This window comes from Chrysemys picta, chromosome 2 (assembly GCF_011386835.1).
Source record: "Chrysemys picta bellii isolate R12L10 chromosome 2, ASM1138683v2, whole genome shotgun sequence".
NCBI classification, from domain to species: domain Eukaryota; kingdom Metazoa; phylum Chordata; order Testudines; family Emydidae; genus Chrysemys; species Chrysemys picta.
The window spans coordinates 223,927,017-223,942,425 of record NC_088792.1 but is presented as its reverse complement, the minus strand read 5'-3'; the positions used below and the strand labels follow the sequence as shown (position 1 = coordinate 223,942,425).

Genomic DNA, 15,409 nt, shown 5'->3' with positions numbered 1-15,409 from the left:
CCCCCTCACTTTTCTCTTCTGCAGACTAAATAAAGCCAGTTCCCTTAGCCTCTTCTCGTAAGTCATGTGCCCCAGCCCCCCGATCATTTTCATTGCCCTCCGCTGGACTTTCTCCAATTTGTCCACATCCTTTCTGTAGTGGGGGGCCCAAAACTGGACGCAATACTCCAGATATGGCCTCACCAGTGCCAAATAGAGGGGAATAATCACTTCCGTCGATCTGCTGGCAATACTCCTACTAATTCAGCTGAATATGCCGTTAGCCTTCTTGGCAACAAGGGCACACTGCTGAATCATATCCAGCTTCTCGTCTACTGTAATCCCCAGGCCTTTTTTTGCAGAACTGCTGCTTAGCCAGTTGGTCCCCAGCCTGTAGCAGTGCATGGGATTCTTCCGTCCTAAGTGCAGGACTCTGCCCCTTTCCTTGTTGAACCTCATCAGATTTCTTTTGGCCCAATCCTCCAATTTGTCTAGGTCACTCTGGACCCTATCCCTACCCTCCAGTGTATCTACCTCTCCCCCTAGCTTAGCATCATCTGCAAACTTGCTGAGGGTGCAATCCATCCCATCATCCAGATCATTAATAAAGATGTTGAACAAAACTGGCCCCAAGACCAACCCCTGGGGTACTCTGCTTGATACCGGTTGCCAATTAGACATTGAGCCGTTGATCACTACCCATTGAGCATAACAATCTAGCCAGCTTTCTATCCACCTTATAGTCCATTCATCCAATCCATACTTTTTTAACTTGCTGGCAAGAATACTGTGGGACCATATCAAAAGCTTTGCTAAAGTCAAGATATATCACGTCCGCTGCTTTCCCCATATCCACAGAGCCAGTTATCTCATCATAGAAGGCAATCAGGTTGGTCAGGCATAACTTGCCCTTGGTGAATCCATGTTGTCCTGATCACCTTCCTCTCCTCCAAGGGCTTCAAAATGGTTTCCTTGAGGACCTGTTCCATGATTTTTCCAGGGACTGAGGTGAGGCTGATCGCTCTGTAGTTCCCCGGGTTCTCCTTCTTCCCTTTTTTAAAGATGGGCACTATATTTGCCTTTTTCTAATCATCTTGGACCTCCCCTGATCGCCATGAGTTTTCAAAGATAATGGCCAATGGCTCTGCAATGACATCAGCCAATTCCCTCAGCACCCTCAGATGCATTAGATCTGGACCCATGGACTTGTGCGTGTCCAGCTTTTCTAAATAGTCCTTAACCTGTTCTTTCACCACTGAGGGCTGTTCACCTCCACATACTGTGTTGCCCAGGACAGCAGTGTGGGAGCTGACCTTGTCTGTGAAGACCGAGGCAAAAAAAGCATTGAGCATTCAATATTTTTTTTTAAAAAAACCTTGGTTAATCTTTTTTTAAAGTAAAAATCACTAATGAAAGCAGGTATCCCTGGTGTCTTTGTTTGGAATAAAATAGAAAGAGATGCTCCTTGAAAAATAGCATTTCTCATACACAAAGATCTACTACTCTGGCCCTTATAGTTGAGTTATCCTGCCTGCTCCCCACAGTTGGGAGGCTGCTACCAAATGTTCCTCTCGTATATGTATTTTTGTGAATTGGCTACACCCTCTGCTGGCACTTGGAGTGAATTGCCTACATGATGTGGTTTTGGAACTGTCTTTCCAAACAGAGTCTGGGTAGGACATTGTGAAACTCACGTGCAGCCAGTTGGAATAGGACACAGAACAGACCAGATCTCTTATAAGCTACTGTGTAAAGGATTCAAGACAGGGGAAGTCAAAACAAATTAATAAAACACATGTCTTCTTCAAGAAGATCAGGGAAGTAATAGTCTTTTTTAACAAAGTTCATAAGGGGGATCTCAGGGCCCTAGCTCAGAGCTCCACAAATTAGAGTCAGCAAACAAAGTCCCTGGGCCCAGTCAGGCTAGTCCCTTGGAGTCTGAGGGAGACCACAAGCTTTCTTTTCCTGTTTAAATAACCCAGAAGACTTGGGTTAACTAAATCAAAGGTCCATCAACTGAACTTTACTAAAGTGATACCAAATGCAATAGGACTTGATGCTTACACATTTTCTGCAGTTTCGAAGACCAACTTTTCTTCCTACAGCTCAGCTGATGCAGCAGGAAGTCTATTGGAGTTCATGAGTCAATGGCTGAAAATTTGAAAGTGTGTTCTCAGATGACATTTTTGGATCCTCCTTTCTTGTTCTGAGAGCTGCCCTTGTATGCGTAGCCATAGTCTGCACTGCCCTCTATCTCATTCCTCATCCAACCCCCGAAGAAGTAATCAGCTAGGAACCCCCACCCCAGAAAAATGACAGAAGCCAATGAAAGACAACCCCCAGAATTGTTATACATCTTAGCCTGTGCTGTTCCCAGATTCTTGGCTGATTGTCTCCTATGTAAAATTCTGGAATCTTAAAGCACATGGTGGGCTGTACCAGATAAAGATCCTACAATGAGGAGCATCCTCATCCAAGCACACTTTGATGATACCTTATTGTTTGGAGCATGTCTAGGCAGAGCTTTAAATGATTTCTTGGATCTCAGCAAAATATTCTCTTCACATCCGTGACCCAGAAGTCAAGAAGAAAGTACAGACTCTTACCAAAACAAAGAAAATTAGTGTGCATAACTAAAGGTTTTTTCTTTGCAGATTTTTTAATTTTGAGATACGAGGGCTTTTAGTTAGGATTGTTTTTATTTGCAGACTCTTTTTTCCTCCTTTCTCTGAATTGACAGTTGATTTATTATTTGATGTCTTCCTTCCGTGCAATACTGATCCCTGCATATGCTAAACAAACAATTTAGTTTGCATATATTTGTATTATTTAATATAATATATATGTGATCCAACCCTTCCTGCTGCTCCTTTATGCCAATTCTATGGGGTGTTGAGGCCACCAACACCATCTCTTGGCCCCCTACCTGAGCCATTACCACAGTTACTTAAGCACTAGCCCATGTAAGACCAGAATGAAGAGTTCTGCATAGACAAATGCAGAAGTTGAACTACATTGCTCATGAACATATAATATTTCTAAATAAATTGTAACCAGTTAAGAAAAAGGTGTCAGAGTGGACATCTGGACGGAAATAGATGTGCAATGTACACAAACTGGATGGCATACTCTCATTTTGAATATGAAGTTCAATTCCATTCACTGCTTCTTCTCAAAAATAATAAAGCAGAAATAGAATAGGTCCAAAGAAGGACACTGCAGATGACTAAAGCCATGGAAAAGCTTCCATATGATGAAAGATTAAAATTATTAAGACTCCTCCACATTGAAGGAGATTTCATGAGTTTATGCTGTACAGTTCCCTGTGCAGCGCAAGATGGTATAATTTTGGGTTTACCTTCCAAAGGGGGATGGCTGCCCTAGGAACTGGGATGTGGACTACCTGTTTAGCCTTTCTGTGCAGGGGCTGGTCAGAGAGCCTGTTTACATGTTACTACAGCTGGGTGTGTCCCTACCTGTGTATGCTGATTGAAAGTGCAGGCTTGGAAAGCTTAGCAACTTATCACAGCAGCAAAGTGTGAGAGGGAGCCCAAGCTGGTGGGTCAGGAGGGCTCAATGGTACCCCAGTTCCAGATGGCTCCCCAACGGAGGGAGAACCCATCACAGAAAACAACACTGTAGATTCTTTCTGATGGGGTAGATTTGATAAGCAGTTTTCACATCAGTTCACTTTTATTGTGCTGATCAGGTTGAGCATCTGAGCTATCAACTGTGTCTCACTCAATCACTGAAATTTATCATTTTAAAGTCTGATTTACCAACAGTATTCTTCCCTATATCCTCGCTGTCTCTGAGTGAACAAGGGAAGTCTCTAACTTGATGGGTTTTGTGTTTAGGTCATACTTGACGTGACCAATGAGATTACTGAATTTTTGAAAGCCAGTTGAGTCTAGATGATCTCAAGCCTCTTCTTAGCTCTGCCTTCTCACCCTGCCTTCCAGTGAGTAGACTAACAAATACTGAGCTCCTCCACGCTGTACCAGACCTTCTTTAGTGTAGCTCCCTACACTAGGCCTGTCTGGACTCACATATCTCTGATTGTCCCACTGACCTCTGAGTTATCAGACTGAGGCAGGAGGAAATAACCCAGCATCTTCAAAGCTAATATTTAAGATAGTGCATTGTTAAGTCAAGTTAAACTGTTAAAGTTAGTTCACAAAAAAAATATTTTTCAATTAACTAGGTCTTTCTTTGGGCTTGTCTACATTACGCAGCTTTTAGAGACAAGGCTATGTTGACACAGCCTTGTCGCTAAAAGTCAGTGTGTGTGAACGCTTTTTTGTGGTATTTTGTTGGCACTTTTGCTGACAAAATACTTCCAGCCCCGCAAGCGGCATAAGCTTTGTCGGCAGGAGAGCGTTCCTGCTGACAAAGTCGCGTTCACACTGCCGCTTGTGTTGGCAAAACTTTTGTCTTTCGCGGGGGAGCTTTTTTAAGTACCCGTGAAAGACAAAATTTTTGGTGACAACTGTGCAGTGTAGACATACCCTATATATTTGTCTCTTCCTCACTATTCCCTAGTTTGAAAGTATTTTTAGTTTTTGGACTTTTAACATATAAAAGCCTGGAAAACTAACAGAAGGCTCATTCCGCTGACCTGGTGCTCAAACATCTGTAGATTGATTGGTTGTTAACTACCCAAGTGTGACTAACAAAAAACCCATCGAGTTAGAGACTGCCCTGGATCATTAGATAAATAGCATTTACAGGCAAGGATAGCCTCCCACTCTCCTCCTCCAATTCCTGACTTCTTTTAAATCATGGCCACCATTACAAAAATAATAAATAATAACACTGACTCAAAACTGCACCAGTACTTTAGGCTCTGTGAGCTGACATATGATGCAGTGATGCCAGAGATCCAAAAAAATGGCTGCCATTTTCTCACTGCATTTTTAACTGTGAAGTGAAATGTTTGACTGTCAGAGCCAAGAGTTAATTGTTATGCTAATCACTTCTTGACTAACATTGGATGTCCTAAAGTTGACTCCTAGAACATCTTCCCCATATATAGTACGGCGTTTCCTGTAGTGAGTAGCTTTATGTTAAATCACAGCATGACTTATAAAAAGCTAATATTGAAACTATTGTACTTTGTGTTCTTGACAGGTTATGAAGTTCATGGTATAGAAAAAATACCAGAAGGACCGGCGCTTATTGTTTATTACCATGGAGCCACTTCTGTAGACTACCACTTCTTTGTCTGTAATCTCTATATACAGACGGGCAGAGTCTCCTATTCAGTAGTTGAACGTGCCTTGCGTCTGATACCAGGTAAAGTACTTCTATTGTAAATGAGAGAGTTAGAAATATCTTAAATTCAGAGACACAAGTCTATCCCACAATACTAGACATAAGTACCTTATTACAAATATTAAGACTCAAACAAAATGCTTTCCAAGTATGCACTACAGAAAATAGTATAATTTCAAGCATTTGAGAAACTCTAAGGCCTTCTGAAGTTTATTATAGCTAAAAGTTCTTTGAGCTCCTGGCCATGCGGATCCCACATATGGTGCATTTGCGACCTCTGCACAGGCGTTTGGAAAGCTTTTCTCTAGCAATGTCCAGCAAAGGGTTGCAGAGGCATCCTGTATGCTCTCATATTCCCCCTCGCTAAAACAGAGGGTAGGGCAACCCCAACTGCCAGCCACTTCTTTCTGACTGCCCTGACAGAGAGACAGAACTAAAGTATAAATCAATCTAACAAACTTTTTTTTTCAGCCTGGTAACCTACTGTATTGTTGTTAAATAGAAATCCTATGAAGCATCCCAACTTCTCATTAAGATGAGCATTAGGAACTAATAATTGATTGCACTGTCCCATGCATATTCAAAACTTGGATTCTGAATGCAAAATTCATCTTTGATGTAATTTCATTGAAGTTAATGGAGTTGTACCACGGATGGATTTTGCCTGTACAGGTTTCAGAGTAGCAGCCGTGTTAGTCTGTATCCGCAAAAAGAAGAACAGGAGTACTTGTGGCACCTTAGAGACTAACAAATTTATTAGAGCATAAGCTTTCGTGGACTACAGCCCACTTCTTCGGATGCATATAGAATGGAACATATATTGAGGAGATATATATACACACATACAGAGAGCATAAACAGGTGGGAGTTGTCTTACCAACTCTGAGAGGCCAATTAATTAAGAGAAAAAAAACTATTGAAGTGATAATCAAGCTAGCCCAGTACAGACAGTTAAGAAGTGTGAGAATACTTACAAGGGGAGATAGATTCAATGTTTGTAATGGCTCAGCCATTCCCAGTCCTTATTCAAACCGGAGTTGATTGTGTCTAGTTTGCATATCAATTCTAGCTCAGCAGTTTCTCGTTGGAGTCTGTTTTTGAAGTTTTTCTGTTGTAATATAGCCACCCGCAGGTCTGTCACTGAATGACCAGACAGGTTAAAGTGTACAGGTTTGCCTGTACAGTAGAATCTCAGAGTTATGAACACCTTGGAAATGGAGGTTGTTCATAACTCTGAAATGTTCATAACTCTGAACAAAATGTTATGGTTATTCTTTCAAAAGTTTACAACTGAACATTGACTTAATACATCTTTGAAACTTTACCATGAAGAAGAAAAATGTTGCTTTCCCTTTATTTTTTTAGTAGTTTACGTTTAACACAGTACTGTATTTGCTTTTTTTTTTTTTGTCTCTACTACTGCCTGATTGTGTACTTCCGGTTCCAAATGAGGTGTGTGGTTGACTGGTGAATTTGTAACTCTGGTGTTCATAACTCTGAGGTTCTACTGTAGTCTTCCAGCTAGTTTTCTTTAATAGTTATTTTGTCTCCCTGACTTCTTCCAACTGATGTTCTGAAAATGAAGGTTAATTACTTGTAATCAATTTTTTCCCTCACATTCATGGGATGTGATGGCCTAGAAGCTCTGAAGAGGGATCCTAATAGGCAGTGCCCATTGGAGCACTCAGGTGCTCTTACTTTCCCCTTCCTTCACTGTTCCTGAACATTTTAGGGGTGAGGCTATAAAAGGGGGCCTGGGGATCCATCACTTCAGGTCTTTCCACTGCTTGCTCAACACCATGTATGGATTATGACTCCAAGCAAGAGGGGAAGGCAGATGGGGAATATGAGTATGCCAAGTTCATTTTCAAGAATCTCAGTTACAATTAAGTAACCTTCATTTCTCCTTTGAGTGGCTTCTGCAAATTCCCACTAATGGGATAAACTGATTAGCAGTACCCATTCTAGGAAGGTGAGCAAGGAACACTTAATTAAAAAGAAATTGATGGATCTAGAAGCCAAGTCGAGAGCATAATGTGTATGGAAGGATAGAACTCCACGTGGCCACCATACAGATTTTTGCAATTGGAACATTGAAGCAAGGTAATAATGTAGCCTGCTTGATTCTAGTGGAATTGGCTATAATCCTTTGAAGGAATGGAACCAAAGGTAAAGAATGTGTTTCCTGAATATAGAGTTTATTCCATCTCGATAATGTCTGTGAAGATGTAGACTGACCCTTTTTGTCATCAGCATATAATAGAAATAGACTTGGAGAATGTCTAATGCTTCTTGTCTATCTGTACAGAATGCCAATGCTCTTTTAACTTCATGTGTATGAAGTCTTGCCTTAGCCCTATGGGGGTGAACTTTGGGGCAGGGAGCATGGCAAATTTATTGATTGATTGATGTAGAAATCTGTAACAACTTTGGGTAAAAAACAGGAGTGAAGACTAGCACTACCTTGTCTTTTGGAAAATTGTATATGGCAGATCTACCATAAGAGCTTGTAATTCATTAACTCTTCTTGCTGAAGTAATTGCTACTAGAAATGTTGTAAGTGAAAGGTGAAATAAAGAACATTTCCCCCACTGGCTCAAAAGGTTGTTGCATTAATTGCGTAAGTACCCAGTTATAGGAGGGTACATATTGTTTAGACCCTTCATAAATTTGTTAAATAATTCATCTATAAGCACCAACCTATTAGAGTGGAAGGTAACTATGGCAGATAAATGCACTCTAACTGAGGACAATGATAATCCTGACATTTTACGATAAAGTAAATACTCCAGAATACTATGTATGAGGCTAAGGAAGAGAGAACACCCCTTTTAGCCACCTATAAAGAAAACCTTTTTCAATGTAACAGTATTAGAAGTCAGCTTGGGCCTAATTTTAAAGCCAAACCCAGACCTGAACCTTACCCCAGCACAGCCAACCTGAACGCAACCTGAAAGCATCAACTTGTTTTCAGACCCAACCTGCACCCGATACTCATCCCCAAACCAGTGTTAGTGCCACCGCCTCATCCTTGGGTCTCAGTCTCGTGGTGCTCCCTGCACCCCGTGCCCGTGATCAATCTCCAGCCTCCTCCTGCTTGTGTGGTTGGGGCAGCAGAGGCGGCATGCCTCACTCCTACTGGCCACTGCAGCCTCACTGTGCTGTGTGTGCTGCGATTTGTCGGCATACTCACTCCACCTCACACTGAGCACAGCGGGGTGGTGGCGGCTGGCAGGAGTGGAGCATGCAGCCGCCACTGTGCTGATATCACAGGCAGGCAGAGATGATAAGAGCTTACCTGACCTGAGTCCTAGAGGACTGGATTGTTTTCTGACTTGACCTAAACTCAACCCCTGTAGTTGGGTCCTGTTGGGTTGCAAGCCTATAGACAGCATTTACTAGTTGACTTCTTTTCTAGAGTTTGTTAAAACGGGTGCACATTCGGCAAGAGAGACAATTTCAAGTCACTTAAAAATCTATCGTCCATGCTGTTAGATGAAGGAAGCTTGGGTCTGGGCAGTAAATCCAACCATTCTGCTGGGTGAACGACTCTAGAGAGACAGGAAGGGTCTTGAAATTCCCTGCTGAGAAGCGGAGCATAATTGGGAACCACTGTTGCTGGACCCAAAGGGAAGTGGAACTGGAGGTGAAATCACCATTCCTCTCTTCTCTTATTCTCTGGAGGTAAGGAAAGGCTTGCTGAAGAAGAGCTCCTCTTATTTGTTCTTGATTTTTTTTATGCATCTGAGACTGCTAAGGACTCAAGAGGGCTGGATCTGAGCCATTTCTGTGAGAGAATGAATAGGAGGATTGGAACCAGAATGTTGCACAAGAGTAGTTCTCACTGGCTAGGGTTGCACTCCGTAAGCCACTGGCTTAAGAGAAGCTTCCCAAGTACTTGAAACTGGCAAAGTACCTTGGTTACACACTGATTCCAAAGACTTCGATGCCTGTATCTTAGCTCTGCTCACAGAATTTTTATGTGCCATAATCTTATTCGGATTCATAGAGTCTGGATCTGATGAATTTTCCATTCTTGGAATAGTTCTGCTAACAGAGGTGGTTTCCGTAGGTAGATTTCTCTCATCTTGTCTCAGATCTGGAGATCTTAGCCTCATTCTTCCCTTTCTCTGAAGGTGGCACAGCTGATGCTGCTGGAGTTGAAGGTGCCCTCAGAATGGACAGAGGTCATTATGTTTCTCTTTATCTTTCTGATCTGAAGGACCTAGATCTAAGGATGGTCTGGGCTTATCCCCTGGATCTGATGTCTTGTCAGATCCCAACTGAGCTGACAATGCCTCCTGAAGGAGTACGAACAATCTATTCTGTCTCTCCTTCTTAGCTCTCGGAGTAAACGTGGTGCAGATTGAGCACCTTGATGGAGAACGTCTCTCTCTGAAGTAAGCAAGGCACCAGGAATGCGCATCTGAGGCCAGAAACATCTTCGGGTAGCCTAGAGACACAATGTTTGAATCCAGGGTTCTTCTTCAGCTCCACCATTTGAATTTTTCCATTAAAATTGTATTGTAGAACTAAACTACCGAACCTATGTAAACTAGAAACTAACTACAATCCTTAATTCTAACTTCAGAACTACTAGAGGGTTTTTAAAGCATCAGAGCAAAGGTCCAGAAAGGTTCAGAGTCCATCACTGCAGGCCGCAGGAAGGAATTGAGGTGGCTGTGGATTGCCATGCCCCTTTGTATAGCCTGGCCCCTAGAATTTTCAGGAACACTGAAGCGGGGTCTGAGCACTGCTAGTTAGGTTCCATTGTCAGGCTTGGCTCATGCGTTTCATGAGTGGCAATATGCAGAGACCACTGGGAAGAGAACTATTCTTTCTTTCTTTCAGAGATTGGTTTCTTACTACACTGTACTTTTTTGGTGCATAAGTAATTGTTTTATATAGTATATTTCTTTATTATTGTAAATTTATGGGTGAATGACCATATCTTTTAAGGTTTAAAGCTTCAAAAAAATTTCTGGTAATTTCCCACCATAATTAGGCTACCATTATTCCACTGGTAGCTAGAGGTTTGTTAATGCAATTCAAATTTACCTAGGAGCTAGTGGTTTCTTTGTCTCTATGCTATTCTCCTTAGAAGCTGTTTCAAAGAATAATCCCCACTTCCAATACTGCTCAGCATAGTGTGGATGATTCAGTTTTTGTATTCATTTAAAGTTACACATCTTTGTAAGAAGTTTCTTTAAACCAACTGAAAATAGTTTGAGGAACTCAACTTTAGTAACCTTTATTTCATTTGTAACCCAAAATCTCAGAGCTACATTTGTGAACTCAGAAAGAAAAAAGGTAACAAAATTTCCCAATATACATCTGTAGTGTCAAAAATTCTTACTATCCTTAACATAATTGTGTTATTGGAGCAATTTGTAAAAACAGAAAACATTTGTAATCTTGGTATTGGTCTCTTTGTATTCTGATATACCATGATTCCCTGTGTTGTGACTCTTTGCCTCTTGTCCTCAGACTACAAGAAGTTATAGTTTATAACCCTCTCAAAAGTTTTTAGTTTTTCAATAGGGTAATGGTAAAGTTAGGCTTATTTTTGGGTGTTGTGTATATATTCTGGGGAAGCAGCTGTGACTTTTTTTTAACTCATTCAAATTAAGTGAGGGTGTTACCCAGGATTCTCTCAACCCAAAGCTCAGAGTAACTGTTCTCTTTGTGAGACGGTGTCAGGAACAAATCAGTGGGTGACACAGTGCATCCATCTGATTAAAGATTGGCACAAACCCAAAGTGCTTTCATCCCAAATTACTATTTTATTAGAACTCAAGCACAAAGCTATGCAAAATGTTAAAGCGCCCCCAAATAATAGTTACCCATGGTCTGAAGGGGTCTCGAGTGGTCAAATGACAAGGTTCAAGTGGCCAGTTGAGTGCCTGTTGCTTTGGATTCCAAGAGATATCCAGAAGGTCAAATCCAAATTCCTCAGACCTATCTACCCCTTTTAGGTTAGTAACTACTACAATTATATCAACAACGTGTCAATCAAAGAAAAAACATTAAGCAAGCACGTTTTAAGCTGTTAGTCCTGCAGCTGTCTTTCCACACAACAACAGTCCAAAGATATAGCTAGACTTCCTGTTTTTTTAAAAAGATGCAATTTCAGCACTTTCAAAGAAAGCTTTAATAGGAAGGCAAGCAGGATCATGCCCAACTCTCGTGGTCACTCAGCCCCCACCCTCCGGCTCGTTTAGTTATGCTAAGGCTGCTACAAAGGCCTACTGGCTAGCTTTAGCTATTTTTAGCAATGAGCACATTAATTGATATTCCAGTTACTGGCGATGGCCTAAAAACATTAGGCATTCTGCTGGTTGTCAAAAGGTCCCCTAACAAAGGGAACACACAAGACAGGGCTGTTTAGTTTCAAGCTGTAAATTTATAAAACAATTCTGATTTCCAAGTGAGCCTCAGGCAAAGTCTCAGAAGTTTTTAATGTAAAAGTGAGAAAAACTATGGACCAAAATCTGCAGCCACTAAAGTCAGCATTTGGCTTTAAATTGGTATCCATCAACAGATGCAGTAGTAGTAACTGAAAAAGACAAAGACCATTCAGCACAGTCATGTCACCCTGCAGTAAGTTCCTTGGTTTTATTCTATCTACTTTGTCTGTTCTTTGTCTGGATAACTCCATTTATCCTGGGGCTGCTGAAGCAGGGTGAGCTTGAGCCTGGGATGGTTTTGGGGGAAAAACAGAAAAGGAAAAAAAAAACAAGAGGGGAAGAGCAGGTGGCAGCTTCCTTCCTGGAGTGCTGCTGCAAGCAGGCTAAACAGACAGTGGTGGACACGGCTGGTGGAGTCTGGAGGGAGGTTGGCCAGCGTTGGGAGAGAGGCAAGTAGTGAGTGAGGCAGCAATCAGCACAGGAAAGAATGATTGCAGTAAGTGGAGAGCCAGTGAATAGTGACCCCGGTGGCCCAGGTGTGTCTTTGAAGGGGTGCCAGAAACAGAGCCGAAATGGAATAAGGCCAGTTCAGGAGGGACAGGAAAGACAGAGAAACTAGGAAAGTAGGGATAACCACAAAAGGAAAAGTACTAGGAAAAGGAAAGACAGCAGTATAAGGGGAAAAGAGAAAACGTTAAAAGAGGAACAGTATAGTTAAACAAGAGGAAAAATAGCTAGAGTCTCTAAGTAATCTAAGAAATTATTAGAAAAACATTGTTAGAAAACTGAGAAAAGTAAAGCAAGAATGAACTGTAAAGGAAATAAGCTGTAATAAAAGAAACTGTAATTAAAGAGAAACAGACTTAAAAAAATATGGAAGAAGTGAGCTGTAGTAAAAGTAAGAAAGTAGTAAGGACTGTAAAACACAACATCCAGACAGAATCTTAAGGTATATAGTGACGTGACAGGAATAGAGAAATTGCCAGAGAGGAAAGGGACTGTAAGCCAGAACGTAACAGAGGGATAATCAATCTTCTTCAGTCAAGAAGCCAACACATCACATCAAGGAACACATGCCTTTATTTAAGCTGGAACTCAAAACAGTAAACAAAGATTGCACAAGAGGATTGCTCAGGATATAACTAAACATCCTAAGAACTCTTTCTCCATACTCTGGGCTTCCAGAGGCTGAAAACTGAGAAACTTATAAGTGAACTTATAACAGTGGGGTTTATGTTCCAGTGCATTGTATTTTCTAATTCAAAATTCTGCTATTTCATAAACGTAAATTATTACCTATACATTTAATTATGTTCAAATAAGATAATAGTAGTTAATATACAGGTAGATAACAGTAATAGTTTATCGTGTAAGCCCAAGAAGTTCCTGCTAAAACAACTAACTCTGATTTACTGGTGATTATTTCCCACTTAATTGATTTCTCCTTTATCCCAGCTGATTGAGATAAAACATAATTTGGCCTCTAAATTGCCTCTGCCTCTCTCTATTGCTCTGATTCAGTGCACTGAATGATCCACTCCATTGAGCTCGTTATACTGATTATGACATCCAGTTTTATCAGATATGTAACAGGTAGCCACAGTTAAAAAATGCTGAAGACGTGTATGTTTGTGTGTGAGAGAAAGAGAGAGTGTGTGTGTTTGGTTGGGTTTAATTTTCAATATGTGAATTATGTAATGAGTTTAATGTACCATAATGATCTGTACTGGTTGTTTATTGCAGGCCTACAACTGTATCTTAAACTGCTTACTGCAGTGTATGGGGGGAGAGAACAATGTGTTGAAATTCTGAAGAAAGGCAACTTACTGGGTGTTGCACCAGGTGGAGCTCGAGAATCATTCTTTAGTGATGAAAACTACGGTATCTTGTGGGGTAATCGTAAAGGTTTTGCTCAGGTGGCCATAGACGCAAAAGTGGTGAGTCGTCTCCTGCGTGTGTGATGTAAATGTGTAATCCATTGATTGTTGTGTGTTATATGGCCCTCTCTGTGCCTGAGTCATAAAGGATGCAAGTCTCTCATAGCCTCCAGCTACAGAGCCTGGTCTGACACTTTCTCAGGATGCTTAGGACTATGAATCACCTTGTTACCTCCCTGTCTCCAGCTAGAGGAAGAATTGCTTGTGCTTAACTGGGTTTCAGATCCCTTACACCACCAGTCTGTTAGTCACCCAAATACTCTCCTCAGGGCAATGGGAGCCCTCACTATGGTTTGCAGGCTAACAGTAGGTGCATCCCAGTTCCCGAGCTCTTTTGAAGCATTCCCCTGTGATATCCAGCCCCTGTCACTAGCTATTGACAGTAATACCTGGTTTGCTATCATCAAGAGTACAGTGTACATGCCAACTTGTTTGATTCAAGTGAAGATCGGCTCCTATATAACATCACAACACTGAGATATATTTATAGTGAAAACAATCATAAGTTTATTATCCAAGATTTCAGAGAGAGTAAGGATAATGATGGAAACAGAAAGGTTACATATAAAACTAAATCCCTATATGCTTTCTAGAGACTAAACTTAACTTTAACAGGCTAACCATCTGTCTAAAAGCAGTCAATTCTCACCTAAATGTCCTTTACAATGCTCCCAACCAGGGCAGGTTGGGATCTCATTTTCATGAATGTAATCATACTGCCCAATTATATCCTCAGATGCAGGAAAAAGAGGTGTTCTTTTGCCTTCTTCTTATATCCCTCCAAATCCATTGTTTGTCCCCAGAGTAAGGATGATCTCTCTTTTTCTCCAAGGTTTATTCCCTGGTGCACTGACTTCATGTTAACTTCACATCCTTATGTTGACTTGGTATACAAACAGGGATTCCATTGTGTTGTTTCTAAGGATGTCAATTAATTGCAGTATCCTGACATGATAAACTAAAAACAAATTAATCACGATTAAAAAAATTTATCGTGATTGATCACAGTTTTAATCGTACTGTTAAACAGTAGAATACCAATTGACATTTATTAAATATTTTTGGATGTTTTTCTACATTTTCAAATATATTGATTTCAATTACAACACAGAATACAAAGTTTACAGAGCTCACTTTATATTATTATTTATTACAAATATTTGAATTGTAAAAAATAAAAATAAATAATATTTTTCAATTCACCTCATACAAATACCATACAAATACAATCTCTCTATTGTGAAAGTGCAATTTACAAATGTAGATTTTTTTTTTGGTTACATAACTGCACTCAAAAACAAAACAATGTAAACTTCAGAGCCTACAAGTCCACTCAGTTGTACTTATTGTTCAGCCAATCTCTAAGACAAACAACTTGTTTACAGTTATGGGAGATAATGCTGCCCGCTTCTTATTTACAATGTCACCTTAAAGTGAGAACAGGCATTTGCATGGCATTTTGTAGCCGGCGTTGCACGGTACTTACATGCCAGATATGCTAAACATTCATATGCCCTTTCATGCTTTGGCCACCATTCCAGAGGACATGCTTCCGGGCTGATGATGCTAGTTAAAAAAAATGCATTAATTAAATTCGTGACTGAACTTCTTGGGGGAGAATTGAATATCTCCTGCTCTGTGTTTTACCCACATTCTGCCATATATTTCATGTTATAGTAGTCTTTGATGATGACTCAGCACATGTTGTTACTTTTAAGAACACTTTCACTGCAGATTTGACAAGCCAAAAAGAATGTACCAATGTGAGATTTCTAGAGATAGCTATTGCACTCAACCCAAGGTTTAAGAATC

General features: G+C 40.7%; 1 protein-coding gene across 2 annotated transcripts in view; it reads left to right on the top strand.

Annotated features, from left to right (window-relative positions):
- Positions 1–15,409, top strand: part of LOC101935745 (DGAT1/2-independent enzyme synthesizing storage lipids-like) — a 112,151-nt gene that overhangs the window by 84,583 nt on the left and 12,159 nt on the right. For both annotated transcript variants that reach the window (XM_024107439.3, XM_005301219.4), the window contains exons 3-4: positions 5,110–5,274; positions 13,404–13,597. In XM_024107439.3, coding sequence (XP_023963207.2) covers positions 5,110–5,274; positions 13,404–13,597 — 359 coding nt within the window. The remainder of the gene's footprint in view (positions 1–5,109; positions 5,275–13,403; positions 13,598–15,409) is intronic.